General features: G+C 43.9%; 1 protein-coding gene across 4 annotated transcripts in view; it reads right to left on the bottom strand.

Moving 5' to 3' along the window:
- The window catches only part of LOC146179678 (uncharacterized), a 30,449-nt gene that overhangs the window by 6,406 nt on the left and 5,176 nt on the right, over positions 1 to 18,867 (bottom strand). For 3 of the 4 annotated variants that reach the window (XM_084579307.1, XM_084579305.1, XM_084579306.1), the window contains 3 exons: positions 16,092 to 16,190; positions 13,547 to 13,642; positions 823 to 921 (listed from right to left, as the gene is read on the bottom strand). In XM_084579307.1, the coding sequence (XP_084435433.1) occupies positions 823 to 921; positions 13,547 to 13,642; positions 16,092 to 16,190 (294 nt within the window). The remainder of the gene's footprint in view (positions 1 to 822; positions 922 to 13,546; positions 13,643 to 16,091; positions 16,191 to 18,867) is intronic. The other variant, XM_084579308.1, reaches the window with a different exon arrangement.

Here is an 18,867-nt window from a genome sequence, read left to right as displayed (position 1 = left end):
CAATGGCTAGACCCCATATCTGGTTTTTTTAAGAATACACAGCGCAACAAACATAGGACAAGCGAGTAGACGGGAACAGCGCTGTTCCCGTCTACTCGCTTGTCCTATGTTTGTTGCGCTGTGTATTTTTAAAAAATGATGCACCAACTAGCTCAACTCACAGTTCTTTTGCAACCCATATCTGGTATTTCTATGACTGGCCACTCACTGCTTATGCCTGATGCTGCCAATTTCTGACCAGATAGAGTAAAAAATGGAAGCACATGAAATATGGTCCTTGTTTAAACTCTCTTTTCCCCCCTGAATGATACTTGCAAAATCAAGACTGTGAAAGGGACTCCATGATCACCATTTACAAGTGTCAGTGGCAGTTTAGATTAGCTTCAGGGTCCTGTGAGAAAGGAACTGTCTTGACGCAACCATGATTGGTTTGCAAATTCGGTGATGAAATTCAGAAGAGTGGAGAGTGGGGCTTGTTGGTTCACGATCATGTTGCAATCGGTGCTGAGACGGGGCAAAAGAAAAGGATACAATGCACTGCCTGTGTTGTATTCCATATGATCGGAGATGAAGACACCTGCGTTGTTCTTGTCATACTTTTTCTAGCTTATAAAAGCTTCGTTTTCAGAGAAATTGGCATTCCTGTGATTATAATTTCGTTAAGTCATCTAATTTCGTTAGGTTATCGACACAGGCCAACATAAATTTGTCCTTGGTATTCCTCAGTGTTTGTGGATACCTATGTTCTTGCGGAGGATTGTTTAGGGAGCCTCAGCAGAAAGAAAAAAAAAAAATGGGAAAGAAAGTGGGATGCCAACTTGCCTGGTTCTTTAACTGCGGGTCTGCTCCTGCCGCCAACAACAGTTTGATGATGCTCAGGTGGTCAAAGAGGGCTGCTGCGTGAAGGGCACTCTCACCATTCTGAAAAGAGGGGGTTAAAAAAAAATGCCTGACTCTTATGCATTTCAGTCATCGCACACCTGTCACCACATCATTTTGTTTTTGGGAGCTAGATCACTCCACAGCACAGCAAAGAAAACAACACCCTGGCACGGCTGTCTGAGTACTAAGAATGTCGATGTGAGGTGATGCACACCTCACATCGAAACCAGGTGATGTAGCGTGGTTTCATTTTTTTCCTCATGCACTGCCCAACTCTGGAGAGCTCTGCAGCAGACTGACAAACATTCAGGACCTGCACCCGAATTTGGGGCCACCATTGGCTTCAACTCAAAATAGCACTGCATCTTTGTTACTCAGGGTTCCACTATTTAAAAGATTAATGCAGTTGAATCCCGCTACAACGAAATCTGTGGGGTGTACGAAAAATTTCGTTGTTGTAGAACTTTGTTGTCGAGATTTTACTGACAACTTGAGCAAAAAATTTATTTCCAGAAGTCCGTAAGTTTTGTCTGCTTGCGCTTCAATGCCAGCAGTGGTGTCACGCGATACTTACACTCTGTTTAAAGAGCCATCACATTGTCATCGTGAGAGCCCAGGAACTTCCTAACAACATCGAAGGCATCCATCATCTGCGACGAGGTTGCCAAGGCGGGTCAATCCTGGACAGAGTCGAGCCGTCTTCAGCATCACACGGCGGCTCTTCCGACTCGCCAACACTTTTAATGATGTCTTCATCATCTAGCTTTTCGTAGACAAGCACATCCATGTCAGCGTTGAGGAAATCATCCAGCTCGATATCGCGAGGGACGTTTCCTGCATTCTGGAGGGATTTCCAGGCCGTACTGATTCCCGGAGTCGACGATTCCCGGAGTTGACGAGCGTCATCTTTCGCGGCTGTAGCTATGCTGGTCGCCTCCTGGTCAACAAACCCGGCGTTCTGGAAGCAGTTGTAGATCAAGGTGGACCGGGTCACGTTTCACGCAGCAGCCATCATCTGAAGAGCCATGAATAGGTCCACCTTTGTCTCCCTGCCAGTTTCAAGGTTCAAGAGAATTTGCTGAATCGGCCCACCCCGATAAGTGCACGTCACGCTTCGGATGATGCCTTGATCCAGCGGCTGAATGATCAAAGTGCAGTTCGGTGGGAAAAATCGCACTTCGTCACTTGAGAGTTTGACGTCGTCAATGCAGTGGGCAATGCAGTGTCCGCGGAACTTGCTTCACCGCACAAAATTTTTCCCATGATGTTGTGCCTCGCTTCGAAGCGATTGAGCCAACCTGTGCTGGCTTTCCAGGCCTAGCAAACAGGCATAATTGAGGGCCTTCTGCTTAACAATGCTTCCGCTAAGCGGGATGTCATGGCTCGCATTTCGACGAACCAGGCGTAGACAGCCTTATCAGGCTCCTCGTATGTTGGCTGCATCACCTTCTTGTGTAGAGCTGAAATGCTTCCCGCTTTCTGCTTCGGAAGTGAAAGAAACTTCCGCTTCTTCGCTAGCGGTGACATCCTAGGAAGTTCGCAGCAACTAGCAGTGACGAGACCACACTGAATGATGCACTCACGAACAACAAGGACACACAAGGAAGAAAAATGGTGATGCTGAGTGGTCTTCTTCCTGCAGAGCTTTTCCAGCCTGCCTCACGTTCTTCTTTTTTTTTCATCCGACAGGGCACAAAGCTCCGCCCACCAGTCCTCAGCCTGTCTGAAATGCACTCGGTTCCTAGCAGACCACCCCGCCAAGGACGCTAGCAGACGGCGTCATATTTACGCACTGGCACATTTTACACGCGCTTTCGAGCAGCCCCTCTTTGCTTGGAGGCCGCAAAAGCTTGCCAGCCAACACCTCTCGCATGTGATCATGTCATGCTTTCCTGCTTGGCAGGAAACCACAAGCACCATGACCGCGAGCTGCATCAATCGAAGAAGCCCAGCAAAGGCAAGGGCGGACTGTTTTTTTACACGGAGAACTGACGTAGCCAATGAGTGGGGCGTGTAGTCACTTCAAAAATCATGTGGGCGTCTGAAGGGAAAAAAAAAAAAGCAAACGAGCGGTGCGCACAAGGAGGATGGTACGGGTGTGCCCCTCCTCCCCTAGCAGTCTGCGATGCAAAAAAAAATAAACAGCGGGAATGAGAAAGTCGCTCTCCAGCACCCACCTTCTGAAGAAAGACAAGACACTCAGCCGCGAAAATTTGCAAAAAAAATTCATAGAAGCGAACATGTGCTCGCAAAGTACTTCGTTTCTGAGGAAAATTTAATACAGTAAGTCCTATGGGGGTTTCACGGGGAATGCATGATACTTCGTTGTGGCGACAATTTCGTTCAAGCGGCATTTGTCGCACCGGGATTCAACTGTAACTGCACCACAAGAAGTGCAATAATAATGACTGTCGTCAGAAGCCCATAAAAGCAGGTAGTACAGAAAAAGAGAACATGAATATCTACAAACTAGCACAAGCATCATGCTCACTTTGTCCAATTTCATGGCACTAAGTCTCCTGATAGATTTACAAGTCTGAGGCACTACATGTCAGTATGCGCTTTTGCTACCTACATGGTTGATAACAATGTAATTTTCTCTCATCTGTATCTCTAACTCTTCAAATGGCAGCTGCAAGAATGAAAGAATGCTGTCATAGATAACGCACTAGCTAGGGCTTGCTGAACTACCATGATCATAGATACACTAGAAATTCAGACAGCAAAAAAAAAAAAGGGGGGGGGGGGGAATGGGGAAAAATTTATCTAAATTTTCCCCATTCCCTTTTTTTTTGGGTGTGGAATCTATACCTCTGCAGTTCATTTCAAAATAACTATGTTATACCTCTTTCACACGAGCAGATTTAATGTCATTCGATGCATCGAATGTCATTCGGTTTCTTTCGGTGCTACACGATAAAATATAATGTCATTCGCAAATGGTAGCAATTACGATCAGCTACAAAAAATGCTACACTTAAGGAGCATCAGTGCGCATAAAAGGCGTTTGAAATCACTGTGTAACATTTTAAAGCTGATCAAAACATTTCTGTACGATAATTCAAGCGAAAAACATTACTTTTGGCTGTGCTGTAGCACTTTAGCCATAAAAATCCAAGCCAAGTATCGAGTCACCCAGAAATCCGAAATATGTAAACAAACAATATGGCTCAACACAGCGGAGCGCGGATACACAGTGCGGAGACGCACGGAGACAAGTAGAGCATGCAATTGGCGTCCAAACTGTGAGGCGCTCAGTCAAAACTTTAAATAGTTCCGAGATAAACATACGGGGCAATGCGGTTACCAAGGAACACAGAGCCCAAAATGATTGTGAGTCGCTGCCATTACTGGACCACTGCTGTGACCGAGAGTAATGCCGTTCCGCGAGAGCCTGCAGTGCTAATAATTTTACACCTAAATTAACAGGTTTTAAAACAAAACTTAAGAAATATAATTTTTAAATTTCAATGTGCGCAGAATATGTTGTTGCGTTACTTGTTTCTGCTGCGTATCTGGCGTCAAGAGTACACATTCGGTTCGCGATCGAATGCGAATGAGTTCCCCAAACTCATTCGATGAAGAATGTCATTCGAACCTAATGACATTAAATTTTCTCGTGTAGCATGGGAATAATGACATTAGATGCTAATGTCATTCGATACGAATGACATTAAATTTGCTCGTGTGACAGGGGTATTACTTACTGCACGCGAAAAATATCTGCTGATTATTATCACGCATAATAAGCAACATAAAAAGTGGGACATGTTGAAATCACAGTTCTCTTACATCGACAGGTGTATACAGGAACGTTACTAATGTGAACAGTGTCAGCACTAGCTGAGTTACTGTTTGTAGTAAATAAAAACCTTCCCTCAACCACTCGCCCACAAGACAAGGTTAACCAGGTAGATACCGGTTATAGTCATCATCATCAGCCGGACCGGACCCACTGTAGGGCAAAAGCTTCTCCCATTTTCCCCCAACTAACCTGGTCCTGTGCTAGCTGCATCCATCTGACCCTTGCGGACCTTTCATCAAACCTCATCCACCCACCTAAATTTCTTCCACCCCCTGCTGCGCTTTCCTTCCCTTGGAATCCAGTTTATCCTAAGCGACCATTGGGTATCCTCTCTTTGCACTACATGTCCTATGCATGCCCATTTCTTCTTGATTTCCACTAGAATGTCGGTAACTTGAGTTATTTCTCTGACTCACTTTGCACGCTTCCTACCTCTTAATGTTATGCCTACCATTTTGCAGTCCAGAGCCCTTGCTTTATGTTGTGCTCAACTTAAGTAGAACACTTTTAATTAGCCTCCACATTTTAGTCCCATAAGTGAGTACCGGTAAGATGCAACTGTTGTATACCTTCCTCTTGAGCGATACCAGTAAGCTGGCAGTCATAATCTGCAAGTACTGACAATTTCCGCAGCACCTTTAAGGTGAGCTCGCTCCCCAAAAACATGGATCCAAACCTACACGCGGCCAGGCGGGAAGCCCGAGCAAAATATGTAGAAATATACTTAACAAAAGCGAACACAGTGTACACAAACGCCGCGCTTTACCCATACAAAACGACGTGGACAGATAAATACAAAGCCGTAGCGACAGTGGTAGGCTCGGACCTCAAGGAAATCGCTAGCACGTCGGCACGGGACTGCACTGTAACCGAACGAGAAGAAATGGCTGTTGCTCTAACGGCCACGGAGGGCTACCGGGCAAACAAAACCCTTGAAAATTCTCACAGATTCGAGAGAGGCATGCCGTAACTTCACCAACGGCAGAACAGGCCACAAAGCCCTCCAAATTCTCCATCGAGCGGGCCTACCCAGAGAACCAATTACACACACCATTTTCTGGATACCGGGACACACAGAGATTGAAGGTAGCCAAAGGGCTGACGAAGTAGCTCGCGAGCACACGAACCGAGCGCTTCCCAATGTGAACCCGGATATATTCATGAGGGTAATCCCTACGCATTCTGATATCCTCAATTATTATAACGGGATGAGAATAAAATGCCCTCCTCCCCACAAAGTCTTAAATCAACAAAAAACAGTTTACTGGCGGAAACTGCAAACTGGAACCTTCCCTAATTTACACATCTTAAGCAAAATGTTTCCGAACCAATACAGGGACATTTGTCCATGGTGCGGTGCTATATCCTCCCTATATCACATCACTTGGGAGTGCGATAGAAATAAAGCGTTCCACAAACTAGAAAATCCGAGTGCAGAACAGTGCCTCGCAGTGCCTGCATGACTCCTGAGGTTTTGACTGAGTCAGACACTTTCTCGTAGTCAATGAATGCTGTGCATAGGGGCTGGTTATAATTCCGAGCACTTTTCTATCACTTGTTTGATTACTAGTATGCTCTCCAGCGGCAACCCAATCCTCCAACGAGGATTGGTCATCCACGCCCAGCGAGCAGCAAAACTCAGTGGTGCTCTGGAATAGGGGTGCCAACCCTGTGAGACGGAGCTAAGCCATCAACGAAAAGATGGAAGAACTCCGTCGGCAATAACATCTAAAGTAGAGCAATAAAGTTTATCCTATTCTATCCTACAAAATGCGCTCCATCCCAATCTTATTCTCCAAGTTATTTCCCTTTCATAGTCCGGATCTGCGATTACCACTTGTCCTAAGTAGACATAGTCACCTACCACTTCTAGTGCTTTGCTACCTATTTTAAGCAGCTGTTCCTTTCCAAGACTGTTCAACATTAACTTAGTCTTCTGAACATTACCTTTAGGCCTACCTTTCTGCTTCTCCTCTCTAGGTCATTAATCATTCATTGCAACTGTTCCCCTGAGTTACATAACAGGGCGATGTCATCAGTGAATCGCAAATTATTAAGATATTCTTCATCAACCCTGATCCTTAACTGCTTCTTAACTGCTTCCATTCTATGTCTCTGAATACATCCTCGAACAAGCTGTAAATAGCACTGGGGAGATTGTGCCTTCTTGCCTAACACTTTTCTTAATTGAAATTTTATTACTTTCTTTATGCAGAACTATGGTTGCCGTGCAGCCACTAGAGATATCTTCCAGAACTTTCGCATATAGCTCACCGACACTCTGATCTCGCAGTGCCTGCATGACTGCTGAGGTTTTGACTGAGTCAGGCGCTTTCTCGTAGTCAATGAATGCTGTGCATAGGAGCTGGTAATAATTCCGAGCACTTTTCTATCACCTGGTTGGTTCATCATCATCATCATCAGCCTGATTATACCCACTGCAGGGCGAAGGCCTCTCCCATATTTCTCCACTTAACCCAGTTCTGTGCTAGCTGCATCCACTTGACCCCTGCGAACTTCTTAATCTCATCCGCCCACCTAACTTTCTGCCGCCCCCTGCTACGCTTTCCTTCCCTTGGAATCCAGTTTGTTACCCTCAGCGACCATCGGTTATCCTCTCTTCGCACTACATGTCCTGCCCATGTCCATTTCTTCTTCTTAATTTCCACTAGAATGTCGGTAACTTGAGTTACTTCTCTGACCCACTCTGCACGCTTTCTATCTCTTAATGTTACCCCTACCATTTTTCGTTCCATAGCCCTCTGGGTTGTCCTCAACTTAAGTAGAACTCTCTTGGTTAGCCTCCACGTTTCAGCCCCATAGGTGAGTACAGGCAAGATGCAACTGTTGTATACTTTCCTCTTGAGCGATACCGGTAAGCTGCTAGTCATAATCTGCGAGTGCTTGCCAAATGCGCTCCATCCCAATCTTATTCTTCTTGTTATTTCCTTTTCATGGTCCGGATCTGCGGTTACTACCTGCCCTAAGTAGACATATTCGCCTACTACTGCCAGTAATTCGCTACCTAATGTAAACTGCTGTTCCTTCCCGAGGCTGTTGAACATTATCTTAGTCTTCTGCATATTGATTTTCAAGCCTAACTTTCTACTTTTTCTGTCTAGATCATCAATTATTATTTGTAGTTCATCCCCCGAGTTGCTTAGCAAGGCAATGTCATCAGCAAATCGCAGATTACTGAGGTATTCTCCACCTACCCTTATCCCTAACTGCTCCCATTCCAAGTCTCTGAATACTTCCTCTAAACAAGCTGTGAATAGTACTGGGGAGATTGTGTCTCCTTGCCTAACACCTTTCTTTATGGGAATTTTGTTACTTTCTTTATGCAGAACTATGGTTGCTGTGCAGCCATTATATATATCTTCCAGCACTTTCACGTACGGCTCGTCTACCCCGATTTCGCAATGCCTGCATCACCGCCGAGGTTTCAACTGAGTCAAATGCTTTTTCGTAATCAATGAATGCTATGTATAGGGGCTGGTTATATTCCGAGCATTTTTCTATCACCTGATTGATGGTATGGATATGATCGATAGTAGAGTACCGTTTCCGAAACCCTGCTTGATCCTTTGCTTGATTGCAGTCTAAGGTTGTCCTGATTCTATTAGCGATTACCTTAGTAAACACCTTATACGTAACAGACAGTAAGCTGATTGGTCTGTAATTTTTAAGGTCCTTAGAGTCCCCTTTCTTGTGAATGAGGATAATGTTTGCATTCTTCCATGGTTCCGGTACCGTCGATGACACCAGGCACTGCGTATACAGGGTGGCCAGTTTTTCTAGCACGATATCCCCCCCGTCCTTCAGCAAATCTGTAGTTATCTGATCCTCTCCAGCTGATTTCCCCCTTTTCATAGTTTCTAGTGCTTTCTTGACCTCGTCCTTCGTCACTGGTGGAACGTCTGACAGTTTTTCCCTACCGCCAATCTCATTACGGTCCTGACTACTTTGGCTACTGTAGAGATCTGTATAGAACTCCTCGGCTACTTTGACTATCTTGTCCATATTAGTGATGACGTTGCCCGCCTTGTCCCTTATCGCATACATCTGGTTTTTGCCTATGCCCAATTTCTTCTTTACCGCTTTAAGGCTTCCCCCGTTCTTTAAAGCATGCTCAATTTTCTGGTTGGTTACTAGTATGGATATGATCGATGGTAGAGCACCGTTCCCGAAAGCTTGCCTGACCCTTTGGTTGACTGAAGTCTAAGGTTGTCCTGATGCTATCAGTAGTTACCTTAGCAAATACCTTGTACATAACGAGTAGTAAGGTGATTAGTCTAATTTCTCAAACCCTTAGTGCTTTGTGAATTAAGATAATGTTAGCATTCTTCCATGATTCCGGTAGCTTCAATGTCATCAGACATTGCGTATACAGGGTGGGCAGTTTTTCTAGCACGATATCCCCTCCGTCCTTCAACAAATCTATAGTTACCTGTTCCTCCCCAGCTGCTTTCCCCCTTTAAATAGCTTGCAAAGCTTTCTTAAACTCGTCCTTCAGTAAAGACGGAATGTCTGATTGGTCTTCACTACTGCCAATCTTATTATTGTCCTGACTACTTCTGCTACTGTACTTCAGTATAGAACTCCTCAACTACCTTCACTTCCTTGTCCATAATAGTAATGACATTGCCCGCTTTGTCCCTCAGTGCATATGCCCAATTTCCTCTTCACTGCTTTCAGGCTACGACCGCTCTTTAGAGCATGCTCAATTTTCCCCACGTTATACTTCCTTATGTCGGCCACTTCATGCTTATTGATTAGCTTTGATAGATCTGTCAGTTCTATCCCGTCTGTTGGGTCACGCGAGAGTTTACACCCGTCTGTCAAATTCAAGCCTTTCATACTTTGGCATTTCTTAATCAAACCTTTTGTCTTTGATTATTTATAGATATCCTCTAACCATCCTACTACCTACTTCTACCACGCACTCAGTAATGCCTCGGTTAAAGTTGAATATCTATTCTGTAGCGAGATCGTGAATTCTTCTACCTTTTCCCTGAGCGCTAATTTGTTGATGAACTTCTCTTTATTAATCTGTTTCGTTCCCTCTTCAAATCTATACTAATATTGTCTATCTATACTTCTATATTCAAATCTATACTAATAATACCATCCTGTGGTCACTGCATCGAACCTTACCGCTTATCTCTACATCCTGCACAATTCCAGGGCTAGAACACAGTATAAAGTCAATTTCATTCTTAAATCTCCGCATTAGGGCTTTTTCATATCCACTTCCTGTTCTTCCGTCTACTGAAGAAAGTATTCATGATTCGCACATTATTGCATTCAGTGAACTCAACTAATAACTCCCCCTGCTATTCCTAGAACCAATGTCACAGTCACTCACTGCTTGGTCTCCTGCTTGCTTTTTGCATACCTTGGCATTGAAGTCAATCATCAGTGCAGTATACTACTGTGTTTTTACTTTCCCCATTGCCGATTCTCATATTCATAGAAGCTTTCAACTGTCTGGTCATCATGACTACACATTGGCGCATAGGTCTGTATTACCATCCATATGCTTACTGACAAGCAACCACACTCCTAGTTCTCGCTTCTCCGGTAAACCTAGATAATAACGCTCACCCTTTAATAGAGCATGTGCCTCCTTTGGCCTCCTAACCTCACTAAGCCCAATCATATCCCGCTTCATATCCTCTGATTCCTCTAACAGTACTGCTAGACTAGCCTCATTAGCTAGGTTCTAGCATGGTTATAGCCATAGTCTCTCAAAAGTACCTAGAGGGAAAAAGAGGCTTTGTAGCATTTTCTCCACCAACTGCCCACTTCATATCCGGCTTGGCAATTATGGGGCAGATAACGCCATAACGCACATTCAGTTGTAACAATATGGCTCTTCTCAAGGCATGACCTCCACGAAATGCTGTGAAAGCCTCTATACCAGCTTAACAAGCGTTCACTTGCACTGAATGGAGTAACCTAGCGAAAAACACACCCATTAAAATAATTTAGTTTGCACGCACACATGGTGCCGAGCATCTTGCTCCAATGCAGTGGCAGAATCAATGCTTTTGTCTCAACATTAGCGAAGTCAAATATGAAGCAACATTTCCATAATGGATGAAGTGCTCTTTAAGCGCTAAACGCATGAGGCGACAATTTGCGGCAACATGCCATGCGATGGGCTGAGGGCCGCCAAAGCATTGCCGCTCGTCGCTGTCGCTCAGTTTCTCGGTTTGTAGAAAACTTCACATGTTGCCCGGAAGCAGCTCGCGAGGTAGCCAATCGCAGAAGGCTTTGGGGGTGCTCAACTTCCGCTCCGGTTTTTTTTTTTTTTTTTTTTTTTTTTTTTTTTTTGCTTTCGCGTGTGAACTTTGTTTTCCTAGTATGGTTTGGGCGAAGAACCTGGTGCCTGCACGCGCTCACTTCATCTGATCCGTGTATATGTGAAAACATCGAGACAATTAAGTCAAAGCTTGGAAAGGTAGTAAAAAAAAGGCTAGTGTGGCTAGGTATTGTTAATTTTCGAAAGGAGCAGGAGAAAGTCACTGCTTGCAATGCAAGTCGGCACTGCAGTGTAGTAGCACACCGCTTCGCTGTGACCCTTTACAATGTGATGCGTCACAGGAAATTTCATCAGTTTTATCATACTTCATGCTGTTTAGTGTTAGAAATGGGATATAGCGTGATTGCACTCCCCTTAACCAAATGAAGAGGTGGCGATAACAGAGCAACGCTGAAAACGAGCCTCTGTCGCTGAGCCTCGTTGCTCCGTGCGGTATGCACCAGCGACAACGACAGGCATTGGCGGCGGTGTCGCGCGACGGATCGCTAGGGGCTGTCGCCTCATTGGGGGTAACTTTCTAACTGCTCTGCCAGTTTTTATTATTTTAGCAATATTGCAACTTCTTGCCACTAAAGACACGACCAAAATTTCAACGTTGTGCCTTGAGTTAGAAAACAGTTATTTTCATAAAAATGAGCTAGCAGTGAGTTTGTCAGCCTTTTTTTACAAACAGGTGATTTTAAGATTTTCTAGAAGAGGGGTTCCAGGAAAGTACTTTTTAAAAACCAAGAAAAAACTTTTTCTTTTCTTTTTTTTTTTTGCTGCCATTGCTATTTATAAAGTGACCTGGTTTTGCTTTTGCTAAGCAGCCTAGAAATTGAGCATAATAAATGCACTTCTCTTACAAAATTTCGGTCCAGAAAGCACCTTCAATGTCAATTTCGGCTGTGCAGAATAAAAACAGTAGTCTCCTAAATTAACAAATATGTAAACCGAGGAAAATGGCCTCAATGTTTTGAGCCCCAGTAGTATTATGTATTTGACGGAGTTTTTCTTTCTTTTTTTTTTTTCCGCTGAGGATTCTTGCTCCACAAGCATGATTTCTCCTTCAAAGTGACGCTGCTAAGTAATCATTATTTTAATTTGATGTTAGCTTCCGAATGCTCGGAAATATTTAGAAATAACCTGAGCAATGAAGATAATTGGTATATGCAGCAACAAAACTAAGTATGTATAATGAAAACCAGGAGTTTCCTAAAGGTCATGGGATGCATTTATTCTAGCCAGCCAATGTAGTTTTGTTCTGCTAACAAGCTACGGCACTTTTTTCCTGTACTTTGCACACTAAAGGTTTGCATAACCATTTCAGAACAGTTTCTGCTATGTCATTATTCGAAGGTATCTGGCAATTAATATGGTGACAAACACAGCCATGTTTGAGACCTTTTCTAAGAGAAATGCTCTCTGATCAAAGAGCCCCGCCTGGGTGGCGCAGTGGTTACGGCGCTCGATTACTGTTCCCAAGGATGTGAAATCGAATCCCGGCCTCAGCGGCAGCTTTTCGCTGGAGGCGAAAAGCAAGGCGCCCGTGTGCTGTGCGATGTCAGTGCACGTTAAAGAACCCCAGGTGGTCGAAATTTCCTGAGTCCTCCACAACAACATCTTTCATAGCCTGAGTCGCTTTGAGACAAACCCCACAAACCACCGCCTCTGGTTGAAGCGCTTTTTTTTTTTTTTTTTTTTTTTTTCCCAGTAGCTCCTGGTAGAATATGTGGCTAATGTAAACAGCCAGATATTACATCAGACTGATAAATATTTCCTTGCAACCAAGTCTGGGCTCAAGCAACATCTGAAATACCAGATTCAAAGTCTTATTCCTCTCCTAGCAGATCAAAAAAAGCTCGCTGCTTTCAAAAATGTTTAGGGGACTGCAGCCCATATCCCAGCCACTGACAAAGGGCAGTCAATGAATTTCAATGCCGCTGCAACTTCATTCTTTCTGCACTGCTATGGTTGTGTTCAAAACAAGTAGCAAAAATGTTTTCCTGCAATATACATTTCAAACTAATGAACAATGACGGTTATCTGGCAATAATTAGCGGTTAGGCATGTGGCACCATCTGTTGATGCATAGTTTAACCAAATATTATAAAGTGAGGACAACACTTTGCTACCATATAAAAATAAATGTGTGGGCTAGAAGTTGAACACTTAAATGCACAACTATTTGCAGCCATTCACTTCAGGGTAGATTTGGAAGCTAGCGCTCTCTTGTGGGCAGGGGCAAAGTAGTAGGTAGTACTGCACTGTCAATCCTTTGCTCCAGCTGGAATTGTTTTCCTTTTTTAAGACAGCCACATTTTTTTAATGACTCCCCATTTGGATCATGATGAAGCCTGGTTCCGCCTCCTAAATTATTTAACAAATATAAAAACTTTGGAAGGTAAAACCTAGTGTACTAGGTAAGTACAGAGAGAGATCTCAATGTGGTAAATCATTATTGGGGGTCTCCTCTAAAGAAAAAGTGAACAGCAGAAAAGAAAAGTGATGGAAAAGTCAATGTGCTCATCAGTTAATCAGTAACAGCATACCTTCAGTAGGCCTAACGAGGCACCACGTTTGACAAGAACTTCAACCAGGCTGGCATAGCCTTTGTGCGCTGCTTTGAAAAGCGGTGTTGCACCATCCTGGAAGGAAGAAGGAAAAACGACACAATCAAAGCATTAGCTAAGCCTAACTGTTGAGCTACAAAAGCTTTTCCGCAACAATCTACAGTTCTCTTGTTGACGGCAGAGAAAGATGGTTTGGTTTCGTGGAATTTAACGTCCCAAATCGACTCAGGCTATGAGAGACGCCGTAGTGGAGGACTCCGGAAATTTCGACCACCTGGGGTTCTTTAACGTGCACCGACATCGCACAGCACATGGGCGCCTTGCTTTTCGCCTCCATCGAAAAGCGGCCGCCGAGGCCGGGATTCGATCCCGCATCTTTGGGAACAGTAGTCGAGCGCCGTAACCACTGCGCCAGCCCTGGCGGGGCGGCAAAGAAAGAGTTTGCATCAATGGTTGTTTGCATACGCCAAGAGAGACTGATAGAGTGCTATGAAGAATAGAGCTTCCCCATGACAAACGATTTTGCGCGAAAATAGCCATCAAGCATGAAGCTCTGTAGTGCTCTTCCCGTACCAAGAGGGTCTTAATGCCTAAGCACCAACAATCCATGCTGGAGGTGACATATTTGCACTGACCAATGCAAGGTTATTATCTAAGAAACTCCGATACCTCTCATTTAGCCCTACAAACCTAACCAATTAATAAGTGCTATTAACATCAGCACTATTCTGAGCATGTATACGGACAGCTTCACAAACATCCATTGCATGCCGCTGTCACATGGCTGGTAGAGTGTTTTAATCAACTTTTCACATCCCTCGCACTTTTCCTTGCTTTGAGGTAGTTATTACTCAGGTTGTTGCCATAGGAAAAAGTGAAAGGAGATAGATGGAATGGCTGAGCCCAGGAAAACTGTAGAATAAAAGGTTGGTTTGGTTTGTTTGTGGGGTCTAACTTCTCAAAGTAACTTGGGCTACGAGAGACGTCGCAGTCAGTGGAGGACTCCGAAAATTTCAACCACCTGGGTTTCATTAGCGTGCACCGACATTGCACAGCACACGGGTGCCTTGCTTTTCGCCCCCATTGAAAAGCAGCTGCCAAGGCCGGAATTTGATCTCGCATCCTTGGGAACAGTAGTCAAGCGTCATAACCACTGCGCCACCCCAGCAGGGTTCAGAATAAAAGCAATAAGTGGAGATCACTGCGAGGGGCCTTTGTACCTATACTGCAGTTGCATCAGCTTGGATGATGGTTGTGATATAACGGGCCAACGTCGCAGCTGATAGTACAATTAAATTCGAAGTAGCTTGCATGCAATGTTGCCATTTTTCAGCAGCATGACATCTGACTTGAAGAGCAGAGTGAGAGGGCTACTCCGGTTCTTCTGCAGTGGTACTGATAACCACAAGTGTGTACTAGAAGTATGTGAGTCGGCACAGAGTAATTTCTTTTGCTCCGTTACCTGATGACCTGTGATAAACCGAGCTCGGGCAAGACACAACAATTGAAAAATTGAAATTGTAAAAAAATTTTATTTCCAGTAATATACAAGAAATGGGCCTCGGGCGAAAAGCTACAACAATAGCTTGAGAGATGCCCGAGGCCCAATAAGGACCAATAAGATTGCACGCTTGGGAAAAAAAAGACTGCTTCAAGTAACCACCTCAGAGGGCACGGTTACAAACTTTCAAGGTGACAATGCTCCAAGGAAACATGTGCAAGTTCCAGCCAACTAGGTACAGTGAGCTCAGCAAACAGTAAGTTTTACTGCATGGCACCATGTCTCCTTGCATAATGGCAGCTCATAGCAACACGCATCTGTTCGTGGTGACAAGTAACATCACAAATTGGAGCAACACAACTCATCCCTTACAACAGAGTTTCAGTCTGCAAGTTGTTCCGGCATCCTTTAACCATCCGATGCCCTTGCACAAGAAAACATTAGAGGGGTTCAATGCTGCTGAACCGAATGTGGAGCGAAAGCTTTGGCTGTGGTTGTGGGCGAGCGCTGCATCGAACACAACCAGCGTTTAGTTAAACGCATCAAAGTCCACCGGCATTCTATGCAGACCCCTCTTTCATGCCCTGCACATGCAATGCTGGCAGACACTTTCCCGCTCCACTCAATCATGCAGAGTGCGGAAGCTACCCTTCTCCTTCTCTCCAGGGCGGCCCGCCCATCTGCTGGGATGCCACTACCCTCCTCCTCCTGTCTTTTAGCGAGCACCACATACCTGACGAGTCACTGGGTGACCCACGAACGGTCTGCACATGCGCAGTGAGTCTGCATAACGAGGCACGTGACGTCACGAGTTGGTGCATCAGTAGAGACCGGCGCGGTGAAGAAGCGGAACACCGGTGGAACGGCACAGCTGGTTGCCATGGTTACAGTGCATGCTCAGTTGTGACCTTGAACAGGCACGGAGGAACTCGCTTCTACTAGCCCAGTGTAGCTTTCGCTACAAAATGCCACCAACTGCTGTCATTAGCATGGGATCAGAAGAAACAAATGCCAATCACTTACGTGTCGTGTCGAATCGACCTCAGCACCATGTGCGAGCAGTTCGGCGACTACCGCCGTGTGGCCCATTTGGGATGCAATCCACAATGCAGTGGCACCATCCTAGCAAAAGAGATAAAGAGTTGCGTCATTTGCAGTTAAAGGCACGGTCACAATTTTTGCAGACACTGTAATCACATCAGGAACACCCGACAGCCCACAGCACGATGCTTAATTCAGTCTTCTGCCATCCAATGGTGGTGGATGTTGGGAAGAAAATTTAGAAAGGCTACTTAAATACACTCTACGCACCTAAAAGCATGGGATATGAGACACCGAACACAGGTGAAAACACAAAACCTAAAAACATCTGCCTATAACAACAAAGCCACACTGCTGAGAATGGCGTCATCACTAATGCAGCACGAGCTAGTACTAAAAACTTGAACAGGAAATGACACAGTGATGAAAATGCAGTGAGTCTCGAGTTCTTTCGACAAATATAATTAGCATACAAGTCTATAATAATATCCAAATATGAATAAAAGCAAGCAGAGTTTAACATAAAAAATTAAAGCACATGCATGAAATCACAAGCTACTACAGAAGCCCAAATACAGAGAAACACGGAATAAATAACATTTTTTTTGTCTACAGACCCTGCCTTGCTTCATCTGTAATTTTGTCACTACATACAAGCCGAAACACTCATTATCCTGGAATGGCCCATCCAATGACAGGTAGTCCAGGACTGATTGAATTAATGGCTCTAGTATTAAAAAGGTATAGACCCTAAATCCTGGTTGCATTCGTGTTCTCATTAATGATGCGTAAGATATTACTGTGCATAGGTCACAATGTGGTTTTCGCCTATGGCCACAGAACGTTTTTCTCACCCATTTCAGTTTCAGTTTTAATAGCCGAGCAACTGCTGTGACATCAAAGTGAAGTCTAAGCCAGGTGATGGGATGAAAAAGCTGCGATATAAGTGATTCCGGTACTTGAGGCAGGCAGGCTTAGCATTGCAATGAATTAAGACGATGAAGGAGTGATCATATCTCAGTTTTGTCACCCCTTGTATCGCGCCTATATTTAACTTTGACGCGGTAGCCAAAACTGAAATAGGTGATATAAGAAGCTAGATTATAATATAGTGGTTATAAGCGAATAGCACATGTTGATGCATGTATATCAATGTCTTACGCACAATCACAAAGAATAAAATGCACTAGGAAAAATTGGGTGTTTATCTCCATCAAGAAACCATATAGCAGATGCATAATCATCATGACTAGGACATCTACATTTTGGGCACATATTCTAAATTGAATGAAAAGCACCCTTTTGTTTTATGCACAAGATACTTGGAAGACTGGTGCAGTGTTGGGTTGCCAAGTAGAATAGTTGCTATAACAGATATGTTTAAAAAGTTGGAAGCTACTGCAAACATCTGGTTTGTGTGCTAATATTCTCGTTTAAAACAAAAGGTGTTCACCAGAAAACTTCAAGCTTAAAATTATGCAAGCATTGGAAATAAAAACATTGTTTCCGTTTTGGACAGTGAAAAGAATGGTTATCAGCATAGTAGTGAGTCTACAGAAAAAGGATGGGAACACCTTTTGTTTTAAACGAGAATATGAGCACACAAAACAGATGTTTGCAGTAGCTTCCAACTTTTTAAACATACCTGTTATAGCAACTATTCTACTTGGCAACCCAACACTGCACCAGTCTTTCAAGTATCTTGTGCATAAAACAAAAGGTTGCTTTTCATTACACACTGCCAATGTATGGGACAATATTTCTTATTACTGTGGAAAAACTGGCACATCACACGCACATTGTATGTGCGTCACATGTCACACGTTGCCTCCACAAAACTATTTATAAATAGTACATTAGCATGGAATGCATCCACTTTCTTTATTTGACTTCGAGATTAAAATCTGGTGCCAACTATTAAAAAATAACACGGACGTAGCATTGCAACATTTGTTAGCCCAGCACAGACATCAGATATCACAGCTGCGCGTGCACTGCCTATGGGTGATAGAAATACACGAGGTGTACCCGCTCACATAGTTGATAATTACACTGTGGATGGTGCGAGAGAGAGAGACACAGCTACAAAACAGGGCACATCTAATGTGTCTCGATTTAGGAAGAAGCAAAGGTCTCGAAAATAGCCACAAATGTCAGCAGCTCGATAACAGCAAGAGAGAAAAATAGACTGAAAAAAAAAAAAATACTACACCAATGCCACTTTCAAAAAGATAATATGGGCTTATTTTATGCCATCCCTTTTCAGCACACTCAGGAGAATGAGGGGCTCATAATATACATGTGAAAGAAGCCAAGGTAAGCATAGTAGTGTGCTTCCATTTGAAACATTTTTCTATAATTAATTTTGTGGAGTCAATGGGAAATTATTATCATAACCATTTTATGTATGAAATCAGTGGCCTTATGGAAGAGCATAAAGCCACCATACTCAGGGACAATTCTGTGTGGCTATGCCGTCAGAGCTACAGAGCCAACATGTATTAGCTCACTGCACAGCAGAATACAGTCCCTCCCCAAATTTTGCGGATCACACTATGGAATATTATACCATTATTAAATTATTTAGATTATTATTACATCAACAGCAGATAACAACAGTAGCCAGTACAGCATTGGTACAAAGCATTTTAACGCTAGTATCATATGCCACGCACATACTGACGGTGCCTGCATCACCTGTCAGGAATCCCGTAAAACGTTTGTAGGCCTTGTCTACGGGATTTCCCCACTGGTTACT

This window comes from Amblyomma maculatum, chromosome 9 (genome assembly GCF_055883805.1).
Source record: "Amblyomma maculatum isolate TAMU_Amacu chromosome 9, ASM5588380v1, whole genome shotgun sequence".
Classification (NCBI taxonomy): domain Eukaryota; kingdom Metazoa; phylum Arthropoda; class Arachnida; order Ixodida; family Ixodidae; genus Amblyomma; species Amblyomma maculatum.
Note: the sequence above shows the minus strand (reverse complement) of the source record. Positions and strands in the feature narration are given on the sequence as shown.